Consider the following 22999-nt stretch of genomic DNA (forward strand, 5'->3'; position numbering starts at 1 on the left):
TGCTCAGGACGTTGACGTCAGGTCGGCTAAATGTGATATAACGTAGTGGTATAATGTCAATAGTTCGATGTCTGTCACTGTCATGAATAATCATGAGGAACAGCAAGCAGCGACTGAATAGAGCTCTTGCCATAGGTAATCTTGTTATATAACTGTGTTACGTTATTCTCACGTTATTCTTAAATAAAACATGAAAGAAAACTGATAGCTCATTGAGTCAACGGATCAGCTTTATTTGTAGGGCAACCTTACGATTTAAAATTATTTGTTCCAGTCTTTTTGAATGGAAGTTCCCCAAACCGGAAGTGCCTCCCATAATTCAAAACGCAGTAAACTCGTCAGGAATAATGTGGGCAGTGTTTCATCGCCATCTACAGGCCCGTCAGCAGAATACAGCGTTTTTAGTCGTTTTTTCGCAGATCCGTGTGAACTGGGATCGTTTTGATGATGTCGTCTGTACGCGGAAAACTCAAAGGAAAAACTTGTCCGTTTTAAGCATATCGTTGTCTATAAACGTATCCTAATATCGAATATTATTTAGTACAGATAGTACTTGTGGTGTTTTCTGTGTGACGTACCTGAGAGCGTCGTCCACGCAGAACCCCTTTGATCTCGCCAGATTCGAGAGAAAATTCCTCCTGCTTTTTCCCATCCTCTTCTCCACCAGGTACAGGGTCAGATCCCTGAACTTGACCTCCTCGTGACCCCGAGGGAAGGCCACTTCGGGACGACGCTTTCGAGTGGGAAGCATCTCTGCATCAGGGCCTGGTGCTTCTGTATCTGTGGCATTGGCTGATGCCGTTAATGCCTTATTTTTCTGTTGAAAGACAAAAACTGGCAGTTGATGTGGCGTGTTTGTTTATGGTTTGGCAAAGAGTCTTACAGGTGCTTTAGATTTGGCACTCGTTCTGATAGGGCACTGCCAAAACTACCACTAACAGATGGATGGAGAACACTGGGTCACGGCGAAGAAAAGAGGAAAAAATAACAGCAGCACTGAGGGAAACTTGAATAAATACCATTGAGGACATTTTCACAAACTCACTGGTATTGCAATGACACCACAGGCCTGTCCACCACATAATCACACACATTAATGGCTGATTCTTTAATTAGGGCCTCTACCAATTTATAAAATTAAAAAGAAATGAATCGTTTCTGAATGAACCTATAAAAGCTCATCTTGGATAATGTTTAAAGAGCTTGCAAACATCCTTTACTCGCCCTCATGTTGTGCCAAACCTGCATATCTTTCTTATATTTTGTAACCAAAATACATTATAACTCATTGACTTCCATTAAAGCCCATATGGAGAAAATGTGTTCTTTAGTCTTCAGTCCTTCGGGTTTGGACCGAGATGAAGGCGACTGTCACTCATTTGTAAATAAAAAGAAAATTTATGATGGTCATGATGACTGCACTACTTAGAGCAATTCTACATTATGGAAATTTTTAAAAAATTAGTAATAGTGTAAATGGTTTTGAAATACATGACAATAGTGTTTAGTCAGATATAGGAAAGTGGAAATTAGTAGTTTCCTAATTTTAACTTATTACTGTGAAATCTTGTATAAAAGTAAATGTAAGAATATATTTGATATTGTTAGTAATATTTCAAGATGAGACTGAAGGAACTCAGCTTTACTTAATTATCCATACAATTTTTTTTTTCTTAATTGGGAGTATCAAATATGATAATCAGGCTATAAGTGCTGGGCAACGAATAATAGCAATTAATCGCATCCAAAATAAAAGTTTGTGTTTAGATAATAAATGTATTTATATATATATATATATTTCATATATGTCAGGCTTTACAGAGTTAAAAATCACGAGGATACAGACAAATATCACCATTATTGCAAACTTCTGTAACACAACAGTTAAAAAAAAAATGTAAAAAAAAGAATGCATGGATGCAAACATTACAAGTCCAGTAGAAATAGTTCAAAACAAGCACTTTTGACATCCTGCACTTTATGGCCAATAGTATGTGGAAACCTCTTTCTAAAAAAATGGCTTTAGCGATTGCAATAATTCCAGATTATCATTCAGAAAATAATGTCTGTATGGATGCTGCTTTGTGCATATCATAATAGAGAAACACCCTCCATAAAACTGTTGCAACAAAGTTGAAAGTTGCACCAGAACGTCATTACATGCATTTATATTTATACATTTGGCAGACGCTTTTATCCAAAGCGACTTACATTGCATTTCAAGATATACATTTACATTGTTATCAGTTCATGCTTTCCCTGGGAAATGAACCCATGACCTTGGCGTTGCAAGCGCCAACGCTCTACTGTTTGAGCTACAGGAAAGCCATGGATTACGGTTCGTCTTCACAGAAACCTGTTCATTAGAAGCGGTGCATGCTTTTGGCCATTGAATGCATTTTTAGCATAATTTGGGATGCATCTGTCCTACTTTGGCACATTAAACAAGTATATAGTCCCAAATTAGGATTCATTGCTTGTTTGCAGCCACATCATCTTTAAAAAGCATGTTCAAATAAAAAATATAATATATAAAAGTGCAGTCAAAAGTGTGTTTCAGTGCATCATAGTGAACTTCACCTCGTTTCCCGTCTGCATCAGAAGCACCAGACTGGACTTCTCCACTGGTTGTGGTGGGATTTGCCTGGACTGGTCGCAGTGATCGACCTCTACAGATGTCCATTAAAGTCCAGCAGTTTCTCACAGATGTAGAACAGAACTCCAGCCTGTCCTCGCGCTCCACCATCTGTCCGAGAGAGTTAATGAGTACCTGTGAAGAAGAAGCCCTTCATTAGCTGATGAACGCATGCAAAGCACCATATGTAGAGATGAACTGGTCATTCAGATCTTTATTATGCCTCTTTTTTACAGGAGATCTCACACTGTTTCCCTCATGCACTTCTTTCTGATGCTTTGTTGGTTTTTCCCGCAGTTTATTTTTATTTGGCTGTTCTTTGTCTTTATCTCTGTTATTCTGGTGCTTTCGAATGATAGCTTTGACCTGGTGAATGCTAAAGCAGGAGCACACCTCTGGTCTGGGTCTCATATTCAATTCAATTCACATTTATTTGTATATCGTTTCACAATGCACATCGTTTCAAAGCAGCTTTACAGAAAATGCATGAGTCCATATTACAATTTAGAGTGATCTGTTATCAGAGATCACTGTCTATATACAGGTGAAACTCGAAAAATTAGAATATCGTGCAAAAGTTATAATTTTGATGATTATGGCTTACAGCTTATGGAAACCCCAAATTCAAAATCTCAGAAAATTAGAATATTGCATGAAATCAATAAAAAAAAGGGATTTTAAATACAGAAATGTCAGCCCTCTGAAAAGTATGATCATGCATATGTATATAGTTATATATACTAAATATATTAGTTTCACCTTTTAATTTGAATTACTGAAGTACATGAACTGTTGCACGATAGTCTAATTTTTCGAGTTTCACCTGTATTACAGAAATCACAAATAACAGTTAGCTAAAAATGTATTAATTTAAACAATGAATTTAAATACTCGTTTGTTAACAAATGAATCTCTATAGAGACCTGTTTTATCATTTATCATTGAATTATCACTCTTTCAACTTGATCCAGTAAAAAAAAAACTGTAGCAAACAACCGTAACTGACCGCACAAACACAGATTGCAACATTTGAGTTCCAGAAGTAGAAATCCCAATCATTGTGTCCGTAGTAGAAGTAATTTCGTATGATATCTTACAAATCTTTACAGACGGACCTACTGTACTTTGAGTTTTAAGGTTGGTAATCGACGGTATATGCTTTTGTTGAAGACATCAGTCCACATTAACCTAGTTTATAAATAACAATGGATAAAAGCAGAATTGCGGGTGGAAAACTACATTTAACATGATTCTGTAGAGAAATATCCAACTAAACCCACTGATGAAGCTCTATGCAACCACAGCAAAAAGTCTCTCTGAACATCTTAGTAACAGAAACCAATCACTCCAAAAAGAAAAGGGAAAACAGAGGCAAACGTCTAGTTATTTCTCCATGTTCTCTTGATTCCTTTATGGACCTGCAGCTTTAAAACTGTCGATACGAGTAAACAGATCTAGGACAGGCCAGTTCATGTTGTTTCACATTAATATGTTTTTCCTCTTGACCATAGTCATTATTTGCCATTAAACTGATTCATATCTAATAGATTACACCTCACACACACACACACACACACACACACACACCGCTGTAATGCACAAGGCCTCTATAAACACTCAGGAATCCTTTAATCGGACCACAAGAAAACTGCAGCTATAAGAGAGATCTTGTGCACATAATCAGTACGGGCCAGTTTCTCATAACCTCAGGAAAAGAGCTCCATGAAGACTGTGTGTGTGTGTGTGTGTGTGTGTACATGTGTGTGTGTGTGTGTGTGTGTGTGTGTGTATACACGTGTGCAAGTATGTGTGTGTGTTTGTATGAGAGACTGTGAGAGAGAGTGTGAATGTGTGTGTGTGTTTGTGCAAGTATGTGTGTGTGTGTGTGAGTGTTTGAGAGAGTGTGTGTGAGTGAGGGAAGGTCACTCTGTATGAGAGACTGTGAGTGAGTGTGTGCATGAATGTGTGTGTGTGAGTGTTTTGTGTGTGTTTGCATGAGAGACTGAGAGAGTGTGTGTGTACGTGTGTGTGTGTGTACCTGTGCAAGTATTATGTGTGTATGAGTGTTTGAAAGAGTGTGCAAGTATGTGTGTGTGTGTGTGAGTGAGTGAGAGAGTTTGTATGAGAGACTGTGAGAGAGAGTGTGTGTATGTGAGTGTATGTGAGTGTGTGTGTGTGTGTGTGTGTGTGTGTGAGTTAGTGTGTGAGTATGTGAGTGAGTGAGAGTGTCTGTGTGTGAGTGAGTGTGTGTGTGTGAGTGTGAGAGAGAGAGAGTGTGTGTGTGTGTGTGTGTGTGTTCGTGTGTGTAAGTGAGAGAGAGCGAGCGAGAGTGAGAGTGTGTGTTTGTGTGTGTGTGTAAGTGAGAGAGAGGGAGCGAGACTGAGAGAGAGTGTGTGTGTGTGTGTGTGTGTGTGTGTGTGTGTGTGTGTGTGTGTGTGTGTGTGTGTGTGTGCGTGCGTGTGTGTGTGTGCGTGTGTGTGTGTGTGTTTGACAATGATGCTCTGACAGTCATTAACTGATGTCGGAGGTTAACTGGAGTCACACTGTATTGTAGCTGTGTGTAATCGTAAAGCCACTTCCTCTCCTTCATGTCAGCGCTGGTTTGGATCCGGTCCAGAACTTAAAAACGCAGGCCGGTGAAAAATGGTCCACGTTTGAGCACCTGCAGAACGGAAGACTGTTCCAGGAACAACCATATTAACAATAACTGCTATTAATTTAGTATAAAAACACTGCATCATAATGTCTAATGCATCTTAACATTATGAACGGGCTCTTACGGTTATAATGCGAGTCATTATGATTAATAGTGCAATAATTCTTTCTCATAAACATAATACACATCACAAAAATATTATTACCTGCATGAGGGAGTTTATGATGCAGCTGACAGCATCATAATATTTCCAAATAACTATATCCTCACGACTGAATGCACTAAAACATGATATTCATACAGTTCACAAATATAAAACACCATTCATGATTACGCTGTTTCACATTTGTAATTGTTTAAAATGTACAAATTGATGTTGCATTTGCAAATAGTGCGGCACTTGAGGGTGCAAACATTATATATATATAAAAGCATAACATTTTAATGGCATTGATATCATATACAATAGTGTGGTACTTCTGAATAATGGCCAATATGATTATGATAGCCTAAAACAGGGTTTGGTTTTATGAAGGTAAATTTAAGACCTTTTTAAGAGCAAGTAAAGAAAATTTAAGGAATATATTGAAAGGAACACAATGTCAATATTTTCTCGATAGGGAGATACACGAGTTGTGTTAGCAAAAAACACTGTAAAAAAAGTGATGTTCTTCCTCAGTAATGTTGTCTTTTTTAATTAATTTAAAATTAATTTACTGGAGAAGCAAAACGACATCAAATATGAAGTCTTGTTTTCTGTGAAACTGATCAAAATGAAGTGATCATGAAATGTCTGCCATTGTTTAGAAAAAAATATTTAATTCAAAGGGAAGTTTTCATAACTCATTGACGGATATTTGCTCATGTTTTAAAGTAAATACTTGTTTTGATTTTTCAGAACTTCATTGCATCTCCATTGCAAGACTTCATTGTTTGGAAAACAGGACAAAAATATTAAAGAAAATGTTCATTTTTCCAATGCTTGCAACATTTAATGCCACGACTTTAAGCATTTAAAACTTTTTAAAAGGCACAGTATGTACGATTTTTCTATATACTGTAAATACCCAAAAGCCTCTAGAACAATCCCAAATGAATCCAACAATGTTTAAATCCAGATAAATCAGCTGTTTTAACGCATGTTGAACACGACAACTCCCATGATTCCAACCTTTGTTTTGTTTTAAATTTTGATTCCATTATTGTTTTAAATAATAATCACTTTATTTAAGGGCGAATTCAGACTTCAAGACCTTTTTAAACACATGAGGCATTCTGTTCATTTGAGCTTTTTATATCGCATCCTTGCAAAACCTATATTTATAGTGCAGAGTATCTTCATAAACAGCACTTGAATATGATTTTTTAAACATTTCGTCCCAACTTAATTTCATTGTGTTCAATGAGAAAACAAACTGAATTGAACTGGATGATTGTGTTCCTGCTTAAAAGCTGTCAGGTTAAAAGAACGGCTCTAACCATATTTGCCTCTCAAAACTGAAGCTTATTGATTTGTACACATTTAAAGTCCCCCTGTGGGGAAAATCCATCTTTTATTGTTGTATATGTGTCTATGTGGTGTTTTTAATATGCTTTAAGACAAACCATGTGTAAATTCATAAGTCGACAGCATTTCTGAGTATTTTCTCCTTAAAACTGCAGTGAACCAAAGACAGTCTCAAAAACACGCTTTGAAATCGCTAGTGTTTCTGACGTCACAAACTACCTTGTAACCAATCAGATCAACGTGTGAGTAGAGGCGGGGCTAATTTGCATATTCATAGAACCACCTATACTAAATGAGGCAAAGGTGTCAAGTTAAATTCAAGCTAATTAAAGGCATGAAGAATTGTTTTCCAAGGAAAAACATTTAAATATGTAATTTTGGTGATCAAAGATGAGTTTTAAGTCATTTAATAATGAAGTATTTTCTCCTTAAAACTGCAGTGAATGAAAGACAGTCTCAAAAACACGGTTTGAAATCGCTGGTGTTTCTGACGTCACAATCAAGTTCATTTGAGCTTATTGTATCTCATCTTTGTGTTCTTGTATCTTCATAAAAAGCACTTGAACATAATTTTAGGTTAAAAGAACGGCTCTAATGATCAATTAGACTCAACACTAAAGCTTATTGATTAATAAACATTTAAGGAAACTTAGTAATTCTGGTAACAGGTAATTCTGTGTTATAATGCAAAGCCAAATGTCTTCTGATTATATTCTATGGTCTACTGGATGATTTTGCAACTGTTTAAATAGGAAATGACAAACGTTATAAAAAGCACCAGTGCTCAGAACCACATGCAAACATGACACTGCTTCCTGCTGAGAGAAAAACCCAACGCTAAGCTCATCTAAAAGTGAGCATGGATATATTTTTAATTTACCACAAACTATCATAGTTCTCCATTAAGTACTGTGTACAAGCTATGGGGAGAACGGTTGTCATGCTTAGTGTTGAACACAATAGAGCATGTTGTCACATAATATGCAAATAAGATTCAGATTGAAAAACTTAAATACGGGCCATTTAGTGAGAATATATATAAAGAGCATAAGATAGTACAAAAATAAGTAATAAAATACAAACCAAAATTTAGTCAGACACCTTCAACATTTCTCAAATGATCACAGTTTATTCGCTATAGTTAGAAAATGCTAATAAAATATGATGAGAGTTATTAAATCAGTTGATATTTCACTGGTTTTGTCTGTCCTTCTGATAGACTGTCTCATAAATCATTTATGTTGAATATCTGTCAGCTGTTAAATTTAACTACACAATTAGATAACAATTTAGGTCAACAAATTACAAAGCAACGCTTGATTTTGTTCAGTCTGTGGTGTAAAAAGGTGCATTAGCAATTAAAGAAAAAAACACTTCAGCAAAACATGCTCAGGTCAAAGTGTCTGAATCATTTTTGCTCCCAAATTATTATTTTTTGGTCACTGTATGAAGAATTTTTGGGTATAATATGTCACAGTTTACTTTATTTTGCTATCCTCACCTACTTAAATGGGTAACAGTTTATTTCGATAGTCCACTTTAGACATGTCTATCTCCTATCTAAGTGAACACACTCATGTAAAGTTGACTAAAAAGAGGAATAAAAAATCATCTTTTGGAAATTGATCTTAATTTAAAAAATGAGGAAAAATCCAACCTTTAAGGACACCAATTTTCTTTGTGAATGAATAATGTATCGTAAATAAATAAATGTTCTTTCTTAAAATACAGGGTGCATAAGTAAGTACACCCCTGTGTTAAATTCCCATAGAGACAGCAGGTTTTTATTTTTAAACGCCAGTTATTTCATGGATCCGGGATAATATCCATAAAATATCCAACATCATCACATTCCCTTCACCATACCTAGAGATTGGCAAGTGAAAGTGACACGTGATGGCCAAGTATGGTAACCCATACTTGGCATTTGACCTCTGCATTTAACCCATCCAAGTAAGTGCACACACATTAGGAGCAGAGTAGTGAGTAGTGAACACATACACACAATGCAAACGTGCATACACACACCCGGAGCAGCCCGGGGAGCGATTGGGGGTTAGGTGGGTTAGGTGCCTTGCTCAAGGACACCTCAGTCATATTCCTGCCGGTAGTGGAATCGAACCAGCAACCTTTGGGTCACCAGTCCAACTCTGTTACCATTAGGCCATGAGTGCCCCATAGGGAACTTTCCATAAGATCATCTCAATGCAAATCATACCAGCTATTAGGATAACTGAAATAACACCATGCCAATCTCTAGATATGGTGACGGGAATGTGATGATGTGGGATATTTTAATTCCAAAGACAAAGGGAACTTTATCAGGATGCATATTATCCCGGATCCATGAAATAACCGGCCTTTAAAAATAAAAACCTGCTGTCTCTATGGGAATTTAACACAGGGGTGTACTTACTTATGCACCCTGTATTTTAAGAAAGAACATTTATTTATTTACGATACATTATTCATTCATAAAGAAAATTGGTGTCCTTAAAGGTTGGATTTTTCCTCATTTTTTAAATTAAGGCATTAAGATCAATTTCCAAAAGATGATTTTTTATTCCTCTTTTTAGTCAACTTTAGCATGAGTGTGTTCACTTATGCTAAGCACTGTTTAAGTAACTTGTCATTAGAGTATTAGTAGACCGACTGCTTAATATCTGCTAACACTTTCACAAGTCAACTTATTCTCCTAACCCAAACCCTAACACCTAACAGTCTGACGTCTACTAGTCTACTAATACTCTAATGAGAGTTATTTGACATGTAGCTGCAAAGTTACTTATAGTAAGTAGAATGTCTAGTGGACGATCGAAATAAAGTGAGACCCATAAATGAACTATAGTTTCCTGCACCACTAGCAATCAAACATTTTATTTAGTGTCTGAATAATTTTTGGTTTGACTGCAAAGCATGAATAAATAAAACATTTAAAATGTGACAACCAAAAAACATTATTTTAGACAATAATTTTTTTTTATTATTGAACTTTATTCACTAAACTTTAATGATTAAAAGAAAACCTTACAGCTGTTTCCTGTCTATACATGATGAAAATGTGTTCTCTGTTTAATCTTTCATTTCCCTTTTGGTTTATGCAAACAGTGTTTTCCCACACAGAGCAGGACGTTCCTTTAAAAAGCACAACGTTCACAGTTTTTTACGCTTTATAGTGGCCCTAAAATTACACCTGAAGATAAATCGAGTGCTTGTGGCTTAGCATTACTAACGCGAATGAATTGGTCACCGCAGAGAGAAGTGTGAGAAAAGCATTTCACGTTGGGTCAGTTACCATCAATGACAACAAGAGGAACTTCCCATGTTGCAAAAGCTTGCCTCACACTGACAGTAAAGCCTCTCCTGCATGTTAGTTGTCCTCCGAGCGGATTCAGGCGGGTTTAACAGATCCAGGATGAGTTTACCGACCCGGGAACAATGTGAAGGATGGAGTCCAGCGCAGGTGTCCCGCTTCCTGACTCAGGTGAGGGCTGGCAAAGACATTTTATGCTTTTCAACGAGGCCTATTTTTGTGGTTTCATCCAGTGCAACAAGGGTGAAGTCATGTTTATTGATGAATACGTAAACGAGCTGAAGCTTTAATGGTGTTTGTTCACAGAACAACATGAGAGACTGTGCAGACTCGGTTCAGAGGAACAGGATTGACGGCTGTCGGTTTCTGGTAGGTTCCCTTTCTTGGTCAAATCTTCGCTTTTGGTCAATATTGACCAATATTTTCTCTTTGTAGATGTCAGCTAAATCTAATCAGTGTTAATATCGTTAACATTTGATTCTACTGATGTATTTTAGATACAATCAGTGCTTTTAAAACAAATGGGAAAGTGAGTGGTTATAATGACGGATCCTGACTCAATCATCTTGCTGTGGCTTTTATAGTGGTTTTGCATTAATGCAGGTATTAGACAAGCATATATTTATCGTTTAATATGCTGGAAGCGTCATTCCAGGGAAAGACTATTAATGATTTACCGGAGATTATTTATGCTGCAGGTTTGGGCTGAAGAACTGTTTGGAAACAGGCATTATTACACACATTAACAACACTTGTTATTAATAATGTGACACAAATGGGATATTGAACGATAGAATAAACATGAAGTGTGGGACTCGCATACATACCGACCCGCATGATGTCATCAGTCCAGAATCGAATTTATGAAGTTCCTGCTTGAGAACCGTATAAAGTTCATCAGAAACATCAGACTCGATTCAGTCCGAATCTGTGGAAATCAATTACAGCATGTGTGGATATCAATCAGTTTTGTTGGATTGTGTAAAGCAAAGTAAAGTAAAGTAATGTAAAGTAAGGTAAAACTTCAGACAGAGACAGTAGATAAGTAAAAAAAATTAACTAACATAAATAAAACAAAACTTCTGCACAAAACAGTAGATAAATAAATAAATAAAACTTCACCCAGAGAAAGAAGATACATAAACAATTAAATTAAATAAAATAAAATAAAACTTCAGCCCGATACAGTAGATAAAACATAAAAGAAAAGAAAAAATAAATAAATAAATTCAGCACAAGAGAATAAATAAAAAATAAAATAAAACCGCCCGAGAAAGTAGATAAACAATTGAATTCAATTAAATAAAACAAAACTTCAACCCAAGACAGTACATAAATAAAAAATAAATATATTTATAAATGAAAGTAAAATAAAAACCTCTTACCTGTTCCGATGCATTTTTAAATATCTCATTAAAAGTATAATGAAAACAAAATACACTGTTCCTCATTTTTGTTTTGTTGACTCAGCAAAAAGTTGACACGGCGTTACAACAAAAAAAGAAAATCACGGCTTCTTTTCTTCAGAAACTACTTCCTAAACACTGATTGGCCAACAGGGCAGTATCGAGCCTCGTTTACTGGAAAACAGGCATTTCATTTCATTCACTTTTACTTGTATCCTAAAGTTTGCTGAAGTAACAGCGTGCCGCGTGTTTTCCCAGTGTCCTCCTGATCGGGTGCTGAGGGCATTTATTACATATCTTTGCATATTCATGTGGCGTTTATGCGGTAACCATCTGGTGAAAGAGTCTGTAGATCACAGGAACGTTTCCTTTGACACTCGATGAGTGTGTGCTGAGAGCGTGATGAGACTGTAGGAAACAGAACATCATGACTTTCACTAGTGTTGGGTAAAATTACCAACAATACATACTAACTGTAAAAAATTATCATGATTTTAACCGTAAAAGACTGAACAGAAAGGTTAGCAGAAAGTTTCCTTTCTATGTACAGTTAATAACTGTGATAGATCTAACGGTATATTTAATGCAATTGTACTGTAAAATACCGTTAAATTTACAGTTTTTGAAAGTGAAAAAGAACAACTTATTGTATAATTTACAGTAAAAAAACAAATTGACATTCCCACAATTCCCTGCGTGACACTTCACATTTGATGTATTTTTGTTGAAATAACTTCATAGTTTTCTAAGTTCTTTTCTAAATAGTTATGCACATTAGGGTTTTATGTTACATTTAATGTTGTTAAATTAATGTTTATTGCATTTTTAAAATTTCATGTGTGTTAACCGTGATGGCGTTTTATGTTTGTGCGAGTTAACTTTCTTGTGGATGATTGCTTGTGATGAGCTTTGATTGATCATGTGACTCTCATCACCGTTGTCATGATTGTTGGTTGTCAGTGAATTACAATGGTACAAAACAGATATTAATACTTCAATAGGCCTGTAAATTAACATTATATCAGATAATGAAATACGGTTTATTACTGTAAATTTTAAGTTAAGTCTGTAAAACCAATAACGTTGATACCGTATTTTTGACGGTAAAGTTGTGGTAACCACAGCTGCCAGTTTTTTTCCGTAAAAACAACAGGATTTTTTTCCAAGAAGAAGCAGAGTTTATGTTTTCATAAAACACAATCCCTTGATTTTAATAGGAAAGAAAACCGAATGATCTCATGAGTCGCTTACAACTTTTAAAGCATTTTTTTTCCCACAACAACGTTCTGATCTCAGATCAGTTTGAAACATTAAATGTGTCAACTAGAGGTGTAACGATTCAATGCATATCACGATACTGAGCTCACGATACCATATTATTGCGATACTCCAAGACATATAATAAAAGGTTAACAATAAATGTCCTGTTGATTAAAATGCTAAATTTGGTTTTACATTGTGTGTGTAAATGAACAGGCTTGAACTTCTGGAAACCCAATGCACAGAACAATAGAGAATAAAAATATGCATGATTCTGAAGCTAAAAACACAGAATTATTGTATATGCTTGCACTCTTTACTGATTAGTTATATTTAAAATAATGTAGGCCACTCTATACTGGTAACATCAGACATTTGGCATTATCAGGACACACAAATATTCCTCCATTGCATTATGCATTATATGTATTACTGACACTAAAACTCTGAAAACTTGAGTTTGGGTGAAACATTAAACAATAAATATTGTTGCATTTTTGTATTGCGATATATTCTTACACCCCTAGTGTGAACACAAGAGTCCTGGAGTCTGCAGAAGTTTCATGTCGACTGAGCTCTCGGTCAAACTCGCTGATCTTGATTCTTGATGTGTTATTCGTCAGATGACTTCACACAGTTGTTGGACTGAGTTGTGAAAGTAAAGGTTGGAGAGAGTGTGTGTGTGTGTGTGTGTGTGTGTGTGTGTGTGTGTGTGTGTGTGTGTGTGTGTGTGTGTGTGTGTGTGTGTGTGTGTGTGTGTGTGTGTGTGTGTGTGTGTGTGTGTGTGTGTGTGTGTGTGTGTGTGTGTGTGTGTGTGTGACTCGAGCCGAGACTCTGAGCGCCGCTTATGTGAAAGCTGAGCTTTTTAATATGCAGCTGTGATTCCAGTGTCTCTCGCTTCGACTCCTGGAGAATCTCCACATAAATAATTCACCTCAGCAAGCAGCTTCCAAGGAGGAAAATATTCCAGATTTCATTCTGTGTCAAAAGGCTAAGCTTGATTTTAGGCAGGGCTTGGTGATTTTCTTGTCTTTGTCTGCAGAGAGTTACTGAGATTCAGAAAACTCAACTTCTTGAATTTGTCTCTATTAGATCCTTCAGATACTTATGAAAGACGCTTCGCTAGGAGTTCAGCTGGCAGGGGTTTTGATGCGTAAATGCTTTACACTGAAAGCAGAAGCATATGTGATGAACACTGTTATTTATAGTTCAATATTTGAGTTAGAGGCTTATAAATGGCCTATTCATGTGGCGGTGTCAAAGTTTGCTTTGCAATCAATCAAAACATTTAAAATAAACCTTCAGTCCTGAGATCCTCAAGCATCCCAGCAACCCTAATAAAATAAAATAAAATAAAAAATAAAAATAAACCTTCAGCCCCGAGATGCTCAAGCATCTCCACAACCCTAATAAAATAAAACTAAAAATAAAATAAAAAATAAAAATAAACCTTCAGCCCGAGATGCTCCAGCATCACTGTGACCCAAATACAAATTAATTAATTAATTAAAAATATATAATAAGCCTTTAGTCGGACGTGTTCCAGCATCACCATGACCCAAATAAAGTAAATAAATTAAAAAAAATTAAAATTAAAAAAATAATATACACCTTTAACTCGAGATGCTTCAGCATCTTTGCGTCCAAAATAAAGAAAAAAAAATAAATAAAAATAAGCTTTCAGCCCAAGATGCTCCAGCATCTCCACAACCCAAATAAAAAAGTAATAAAATACAATAAAATAATAAGCATCTCTGTGACCCAAATAAAATAAAAATAATAAAATAAAACAAATAAAATAAGGCTTCAGCCCAAGATGCTCCAGTATCTCCACAACCCAAATAAAGTGAAGTTAAAGGAAAGGAAAAGAAGCTCATAAAAGTAACTACTAAAAAGTGCAAAATGAAATGAGGCCAAAGAATTTTAACATAAAAAATAAATATGTAAAATAGAGTATTTACATTATTCAGGAAGAATCTGAGCATTAATCATCTCTCTGTGAGTCTCAGAGGACATTTTCTTCCTTCGGACGCTCTCCTCATCATTTATTAACAGTAATCAAGCTCTGGCCATTGATTTTATGACTTGTTAATATATGCCAATACGTCAAAGCACTCAAATGTATGCACTTTCCCCAACACACACAAAGCTACACACTGAATAGTCTTGAGTTGGTGAACTGGGATGCAGCCTCAGTTTGACTGCTGGGTAAGAGCGCCACCTAGTGTTGAAATGAGGGAAAAACCAGAACAAGTTCTCATTTCACACTCTAAGTAATTTATAAAGTGGGAACTAAACCTCAGCAAACTACTACGGAAATATCTATTGTTGCATAATTCAGAAAGCTACAGTATTTATTCCAAACATAACTCGTGTGTTCAAAAACACGAAGATGCTAAATTAGGAACAAAACAACTTACTCACTAAATTAGTCAGTGGTTCCTGAAGTAGAAGCGGAGAATACTAATGTTTAAAGCATTACATATGAATTCTGTGTGCCTAATAAAGTCAGAAAAGTTCATTATAAGATCTCACATTAAAAAAGATTTTTATTTTCTTTGTTGCATGATTTCACCTTTTTGTCTCAACTTTTGTTACTTAGAAATCACATTCTGCAAAGTAACATGCTGTTTTCTCACTATGATCCACACTTTGTAGTGCATTTAAAGTTATATTAATATATTTAAGAGTGCAAATTCTCTTCAGCTACACCTATATTCATTCAAAAAGTGAATAAATGGCAGAATATATTTTATTTTAACTCTATGAAGCCACATGTCAGAGACTTAATATTTTACTTCTGCTATGATTTAATGTGGCACAACATGCAATGATGTTCAGCAACTGAAATGCATTAAATTACAGTAAAACAATAAGCCGATATAACTTAATCAAACAAAGCATTATAACAATATTAACTTATGCATATTTTTATTAAACATTTATAGTGTTTTACAGAAACACTTTCGAGTGACACAAACTGCCGAGTACATTTCTGAACTAATTTATGAAATTGAATGCATTCTGTTTTTTTTTTGTGTTTTTTTAATTAAAAATAATAATAATAATTAATATATATATATATATATATATATATATATATATATATATATATATATATATATACAGAAATGAATCAGACGTCCTAATTTAACCACTATTATTTAAGCACAAATGCTATGTTTATTTTTATTTTTATTTTCTATAATAAGTTTCTTTTAAGCAAAGTTACTGAGAGTTTGTGTGTTTGTATCAGAAACTCGACGTCACTGAATATTACTAATTCTCTTTGTAGGAATTCACCTTGAAGTTGCATGAAAAACTTCTCAGAATTTGGCAGTGATGGTATTGAACTCTGTTGTTTCCTTTGCAGACTCTGTCAGACGGTGACCTCAACAAGTTCAGCCTCTTCCATCGACCGTAAGGAACCAGTTTCTCTTCTATTTCTACACTAAACTCTCCACCCAGGCACTTCGAGTATTAAATTCCCTGTATTTTTACTCATGTGTTCCTCATTGGTCAATGATTGCCTGCAGCAATGAGGAAATGATCTAGTTTTACTTACACACACAAAGCAGGTTTGTGTCTCGTGCATCTAACAAAATATTTTTACTACATACAGAAATTTCATGTAACAATTTACTTGAAGCCTTTATATATAATGCATTCTAAAAGTATTTTAATGCATTAATTATGCCTTTTAATGCACCTTATGATGCAATGTTTATTTGAACATTGTACATATTTATTTTTTCCCTATTACACCTTTAGAAAGTATAATGCATTAAAACATGACAAAAATCAAAAAGTAATCTAATATATGCATTTTATAATGCATTTTAATTTTGGTTTTATTGATGAAAATATGTAATGCATTATGAATAATTGCTTTAAGTAAAGTTATACAAAAAAGGTTTTGCAAAGAAATATGTAGTCGTCACAATATCTACATTACAGAACATTGTTACTTTATTATTGTTGCCATACAACTACAACTAAAAATAAAGCACATACTTTCACTAACCCTTTCAAAACCTTTTAAGAAAAGCCATGCAAGTTTGTTTCGTATCTATAGAGAAAAACACGAGTGCTTACTTAGCTAGGAATAAATGTGTTACATTATTAATACAACTGCATTAAACGTCACTCATAGAGCAGATTTTTATGCATCAGAAGATAATATTGAGACAAAATCATTCATAATTATTATTAGACCTAAAAAGGCTGGGAAAAGCACATACGGAGAACTGAGAATCCAGAGATTCAAGAAATAGCATCATTTAATTGAACTGAATCAGGTTAAAGTGGCTCGACTCTAAATATAGAGGTAACATGACGTTCAACGGCAGTTTCGAAATCCTCATTACGAACCACTTCTGTGGAAAATGTCCCTCCTCTGCATCTGCAGCATGTGCTGTTTAACACACACACACACACACACGAGTACGAGTGACACACTCCACCAGCACACACACAATGGAGCAGTTCAACAGATTCACGGCTCCTGCTACTGATAAACTGAGGTGAGAAATATCTAATTATCTAATCTAATATCATTAGGAGGTTTACTGCGCTGTTTCAGTCAGATTACCAATGGTTAACAAAGATTTAAGTTAAGAGAATAAAACTGCTTCTTCCAAGGATCTCAAATTTTGATGTCGAACCTAAATTGCGTGTAATTGTTTTTTTAATTAGTGCTGGGCAACGATTAATCGCATCCAAAATAAAAGTTTGTGTACATAATATATGTGTGTGTACTGTGTATATTATTTTTTATATATAAATACACACACACATCCATGGATATATTGTTTGAAAATGTGTTATTTATATATAAAATATATATTTATATATCATGTAAATTATGTATAAATATATATATATATATACAGTATATACATGCATGTGTGTGTGTGTATTTTTAATTATACACAGAACACACACATATATTATGTAACACAAACTTTTATTTTGGATGCGATTAATCGTTGCCCAGCACTATTTTTAATAAAAATGTTTTTTATCTGCTTACTTTTCAAATGGCCTTAAATGTAAATGTAAAACCATTTAATCAGCAATAAGTTCAGTGTGATTCATGGATACCTGAAGTTCAGTGAGGATGATCATGTGATTTAGTGAAGTTGGAGAGTTAGTGTTGAAGTGAAGCTCGAGGACTGTGATTATGTTCATTATACGTCTCGTCACAGACGTGAAGTCGCTCAGTCTGTCAGAACCTGTTATCTCTGGATCTGATAAGATGTTAAAACACACAATTCAACAGCTTTACACTCGAAGAGACGCCCGAGAGATTCACGACTGCTTGTGTTCTGATGCCGATATCACTCAACTAATATATATCTGTCTATCTGAATATCTGTCCTTCTATCCATCTGAATATCTACTATCGATCTAACTGCAGTGCTTAGTATAAGTGAACACACTCATGCTAAAGTTGACTAAAAAGAGGAATAAAAAATCATCTTTTGGAAATTGATCTTAATGACTTAATTTAAAAAATGAGGAAAAAAACAAACTTTAAGGACACCAATTTTCTTTGTGAATGAATAATGTATCATAAATAAATAAATGTTCTTTCTTAAAATACAGGGTGCATAAGTAAGTACACCCCTGTGTTAAATTCCCATAGAGACAGGCAGATTTTTATTTTTAAAGGCCAGTTATTTCATGGATCCGGGATAATATGCATCCTGATAAAGTTCCCTTTGTCTTTGGAATTAAAATATCCCACATCATCACACACCTTTCACCATATCTAGAGATTGGCATGGTGTTATTTCAGTTAGGCTAATAGCTGGTATGATTTGCATTGAGATGATCTTATGGAAAGTTCCCCATGCCAATCTCTAGGTATGGTGAAGGGAATGTGATGTGTCATTTTTTAAATTAAGGCATTAAGATAAATTTCCAAAAGATGATTTTTTATTCCTCTTTTTAGTCGACTTTAGCATGGGTGTGTTCACTTATACTATCCACTGTATTTTGATATCTATCTATCGATCTTTTCTGTAGCTCAAACAGTAAAGCAAGGTCATGGTTCGATTCCCAGGGAAAGTAAGAACTGATAAGAATGTAAATGTGTTCCTTGAAATGTAATGTAAATTGCTTTGGATAAGCGTCTGCCAAATGCAAAAATGTAAATGTATATCTATCTGTCTGAATATCTATCTTTCAATAACTATCTATATATCTTTCAATATCTATCTATCTATCTATCTATCTATCTATCTATCTATCTATCTATCTATCTTTGTATCTGAATATCTATCTATCTATCTTACGATATCTATCTATCTATCTATCTATCTATCAATATCTGTCTATCTATCTATCTATCTATCTATCTATCTATCTATCTATCTATCTATCTATCTATCTATCTATCTATCTATCTATCTATCTATCTATCTATCTGTCTATATATCTATCTATATCTATCTATCTATCTATCTATATAACTATCAATATCTATCTATCTATCTATCTATCTATCTATCTATCTATCTATCTATCTATCTATTAGGGGTGGAACGGTACATGTATTCGTATTGAACCGAATCGGTAAGGGCGTCACGGTTTGGTGCTTGAATTAACACGGATAATACACGGTATAAAAATAAATAAAACTTGCGTGCAAATTAATTAATGTAGCCTAATGCGGAACTACTGTTAGATACGCGGGTCATTTAGGGACACCTAATCTGTTGCCCTGCTAGGTTTGTTTACTTTTGCCAAAGAGTATAGAAGAACAAGAGGCGAAACTCAATAGAACGTTTCCGCCATTTTGGGGTGAAAGCGACTCGGCAGTCCACTAGTGTTGATGTGTCGTTCGCGAACGAGCCGCTCTAAAAGCCGATTCTTTGAAAAGAGCCGGACTTCCATCACTATCCACTAGCTTTTTGCTGTCGCTATGGCAATATCAGCTGCTTTGTAAAAAAAAATTAAGTAGCCTACATTAAAGATCAAATCCAAACTGAATGATGACAACACAGAATAACGTACAATCATTAGACTAGTGATCATCAAATCCCTTTTAACAGTTTATTTCACAGACTTAGAAAAGTTTTCTACTTTTTTCCCCACAAAACCTTTAGTATAGCATTACAAACACTAATTAATACCAACATATAAACGTAAGAATAGGACATATCAGATATATGGGAATGTTGGACAATATTTATATATAACAGCAATATAACAGCTTTACAGTCAACTGTTTTTTTGTTTTTTGTTTTTGCAGTATCCTATCTTATATTAATGACCGTTAAAGCAAGACTATGTAAACAAAAAAACACAGCCACTGTCCATCATGTTCTATAAGATCATCATGTTTGTAGCATGATCCAGGGGATTACCCATACAGAAATGTAATATATGTCAATATAAGTAAATTACATATATAGCCTAATGTCAGTGCCCATATGTCTGCTGCCTATATGAGAATATATGCAAAATTCATATAAAACACATAGACATATATATGAAACAATATAGCAAAAATGGCCGTTTTCATGTAGGCTAAGTGCCATATATTTTCCCGTATATGCACATAAATGTTAAATATATGTAGCCTAAGACGCATATATGTATGCATATATGTACTTTTTTCAATGCATCAGTATCACATGCATGTATGTTTACATATATTTATTAAATATGTGGGAAACAAATATGTATGTCACATATTTATACTTAATGTTGTCCATATATGCGAGAAACCAATACTATACTGTAATATATTGCAGATATATGGTATCATAATAGGCCTATGGATGAACTCAAATATTTTCTTCACATGTTTGGACACATAAATGTTCATATATGTTGCAGGCATAGGCTATATTGTGTTCTCAGATAAGTCAAATATATGTATAGATATGTTATGCTATTTAAAATATAAGTACATATATGGCCATATATTACATTTTTGAATGGGTAAAATGTACAAAATATATTTCAGGGCTAGTGGAGTTGGTAACTAATAATAGCTAGTAGTAAATGTGTAAAGTTGCATAAAATGGAAATACTCAATAAAGCAAGAAAAAACTACCTCAAATGTGTATTTAATGATTGTATTAACTGTTATCTGTGCTGTTGTCCAGTGACTCCAGTTGGAATTTTCACCCCAAAATGGCGGCGGCGCTACCGAAGCGCCACCTAGTGGCTGTTACCAAAAAAGCCTCAGAGTTTCGCCTCTTGTTCTTCTATACTCTTTGCTTTAGCCTGCCTCCGCAGCGCAAGCCTCCGTTGACCGCGCGCGCGCCTTCCCAAATGGACGAAGCATTTATACTTCGCGCTCGCCGGTGTACTATTCTTTGAAACGACTGTGTGTGACTCGGTGTAATTGTCCTCTAAACCATCAGGAATCATCGGTGAGAAGTAAGGTACACTCGTGAATGTTTATATTAGTACTTTAGTATTCTACTAAAACTTTAGGACACCCAAACCACACTACCAAAGAATCGTGTCAAGCAGTAAACCAGATTATTCCTTGTGACATTAGAAAAAAATGGATATGAGAACGTAACCTACAACTAAACGTTATCTTACATATTTTCTAAACATTTTTATTTAGTTTTGTGAACCTTTTTATAAAACATGGGCATTTATTTTTATTTAAAGGGCTTATGTCTGCTATTGTTGGCTCATTTTGTTAATGTAAGCAATTAATTTAGACGCAAGAACTGGGTGTAAAAAATAATAAAATAAAAATAATTGCCTTCTGCATTTTTGTTTTGCTTTTCCCTCCATTGTACCGAACTCGTACCGAACCGTGATGTCTGAACCGAGGTATGAACCGAACCGTGACTTCTGTGTACCGTTCCACCCCTACTATCTATCAATATCTATCTATCTATCTATCTATCTATCTATCTATCTATCTATCTATCCATCCATCTATCTATCTATCTATCTATAATGTTACAAAAGAGTCTATTTCAAATAAATGCTGTTCTTTTGAACTTTCTATTCATCAAAGAATCTTGAAAAATAATAGTACTGTACAGTTTCCACAAAAATATGAATCATGTTACATATGAACTGTTTTCAACACTGCCAATAATCAGAAATGTTTCTTGATCATCAAATCATCATATTATACTGATTTCTGAAGGATCATGAGACACTGAAGACTGGAGTAATGATGCTGAAAATTCATATAAATAAATTACACTTTACTATATATTCACAAACAAAAACGCTATTTTAAATTGTAATAATTTTTTTGCAGTTTTTACTGTATTTTTGATCAAATAAATGAAGCCTTGGTGAGCAGAAGAAACTCCTTTCCAACTTTTAACCAGTGGTGTACAGTATGTGCTTTTATTAACTCTCAACGTGTTTTGTTTTTCAGGCAACTCCAAAAAATTGTTCAAGATATAAAGAAGAATGACGACAGCCTTTTCAACAGACTAAAAAGGTATGTAATATGGTTTATGTTCTGAGCTTAAGGACATCAGTCCAGACTCGCAATCGGTCTGAAAACAGACACAAGGAAACATCTGGTGACTGTCCTTAAACACATTTCCTCTCACTTCCTCTATTCATTCAGAGGAATAGTCCCAAAACAGGCCATTAGGTGTGGCGTGCATGACGGAAAACAGTATTACTTGCACCAATAGCAAGCAATTGTTATTAATGAAAGGACACCTGCGGTCCAAAACATTCATTATAGTAACAGAAAAAAACCCAAAAAAGTTTTGGCTCATTCCTCACGCAATTTTTGCATTGTTTGCCAAGTCAAGTATCACTGTAGCAATTGTTCATGCTTAGGGTTTTTTTTATTTTTTTTTTATTATCAAAACCCTGAATATATGAAACTTCATTGCACTTCAATGCACTTTTGTTCCGCACCATTTGCACGCCAGACATGAATGATTCCTCATGTCTGAACTTTACTACGCAACTGGTTTTAACCGTTTTCAGCAATAAAATACCCTTAAATACTAGAGCTTAGATAAGTGGAGGCGAGTTTTACACACTCACGTATTATTTAGGAAATGTAATTAATATTCATCTTCAATACAAATAACAAAATGTATTCATTTTTAAGGTTTCAGAACGAACAAACAGCTAATATTCTCAAAAGCGGGAGAAATACGCTGGACCGGTATGATCAGTTTCACTGCGTTTCTGTGCTGTGAATCCTAACTCATAAAAGCAAGCATGTGTGTCTTAACATCATTGTTTTCTTCATCCATTA

At 34.7% G+C, this 22999-nt stretch overlaps 2 protein-coding genes across 5 annotated transcripts in view; one reads left to right on the forward strand and one right to left on the reverse strand.

The window, feature by feature from the left end:
• Positions 1–803, reverse strand: part of dntt (deoxynucleotidyltransferase, terminal) — a 184088-nt gene extending 183285 nt beyond the window's left edge. Inside the window, exon 1 of the mRNA XM_077217389.1 lies at positions 579–803. Within this exon, the coding sequence (XP_077073504.1) occupies positions 579–751 (173 nt within the window). The 5' untranslated portion in view covers positions 752–803. The remainder of the gene's footprint in view (positions 1–578) is intronic.
• A 9088-nt stretch (positions 804–9891) lies between these two features.
• The window catches only part of blnk (B cell linker), a 43334-nt gene continuing 30226 nt past the window's right edge, over positions 9892–22999 (forward strand). For 2 of the 4 annotated variants that reach the window (XM_077217382.1, XM_077217384.1), the window contains exons 1-3: positions 17220–17300; positions 22151–22216; positions 22850–22906. In XM_077217382.1, the coding sequence (XP_077073497.1) occupies positions 17254–17300; positions 22151–22216; positions 22850–22906 (170 nt within the window). In that variant the 5' untranslated portion in view covers positions 17220–17253. Of the gene's footprint in view, positions 10283–10417; positions 10481–16150; positions 16198–17219; positions 17301–22150; positions 22217–22849; positions 22907–22999 lie in introns of those variants that run through there. The other 2 variants (XM_077217380.1, XM_077217381.1) reach the window with 2 other exon arrangements.

This window comes from Siphateles boraxobius, unplaced genomic scaffold (genome assembly GCF_051911475.1).
Source record: "Siphateles boraxobius isolate OS27281-9 unplaced genomic scaffold, OSU_SipBor_1 73, whole genome shotgun sequence".
Taxonomy (NCBI): Eukaryota; Metazoa; Chordata; class Actinopteri; order Cypriniformes; family Leuciscidae; genus Siphateles; species Siphateles boraxobius.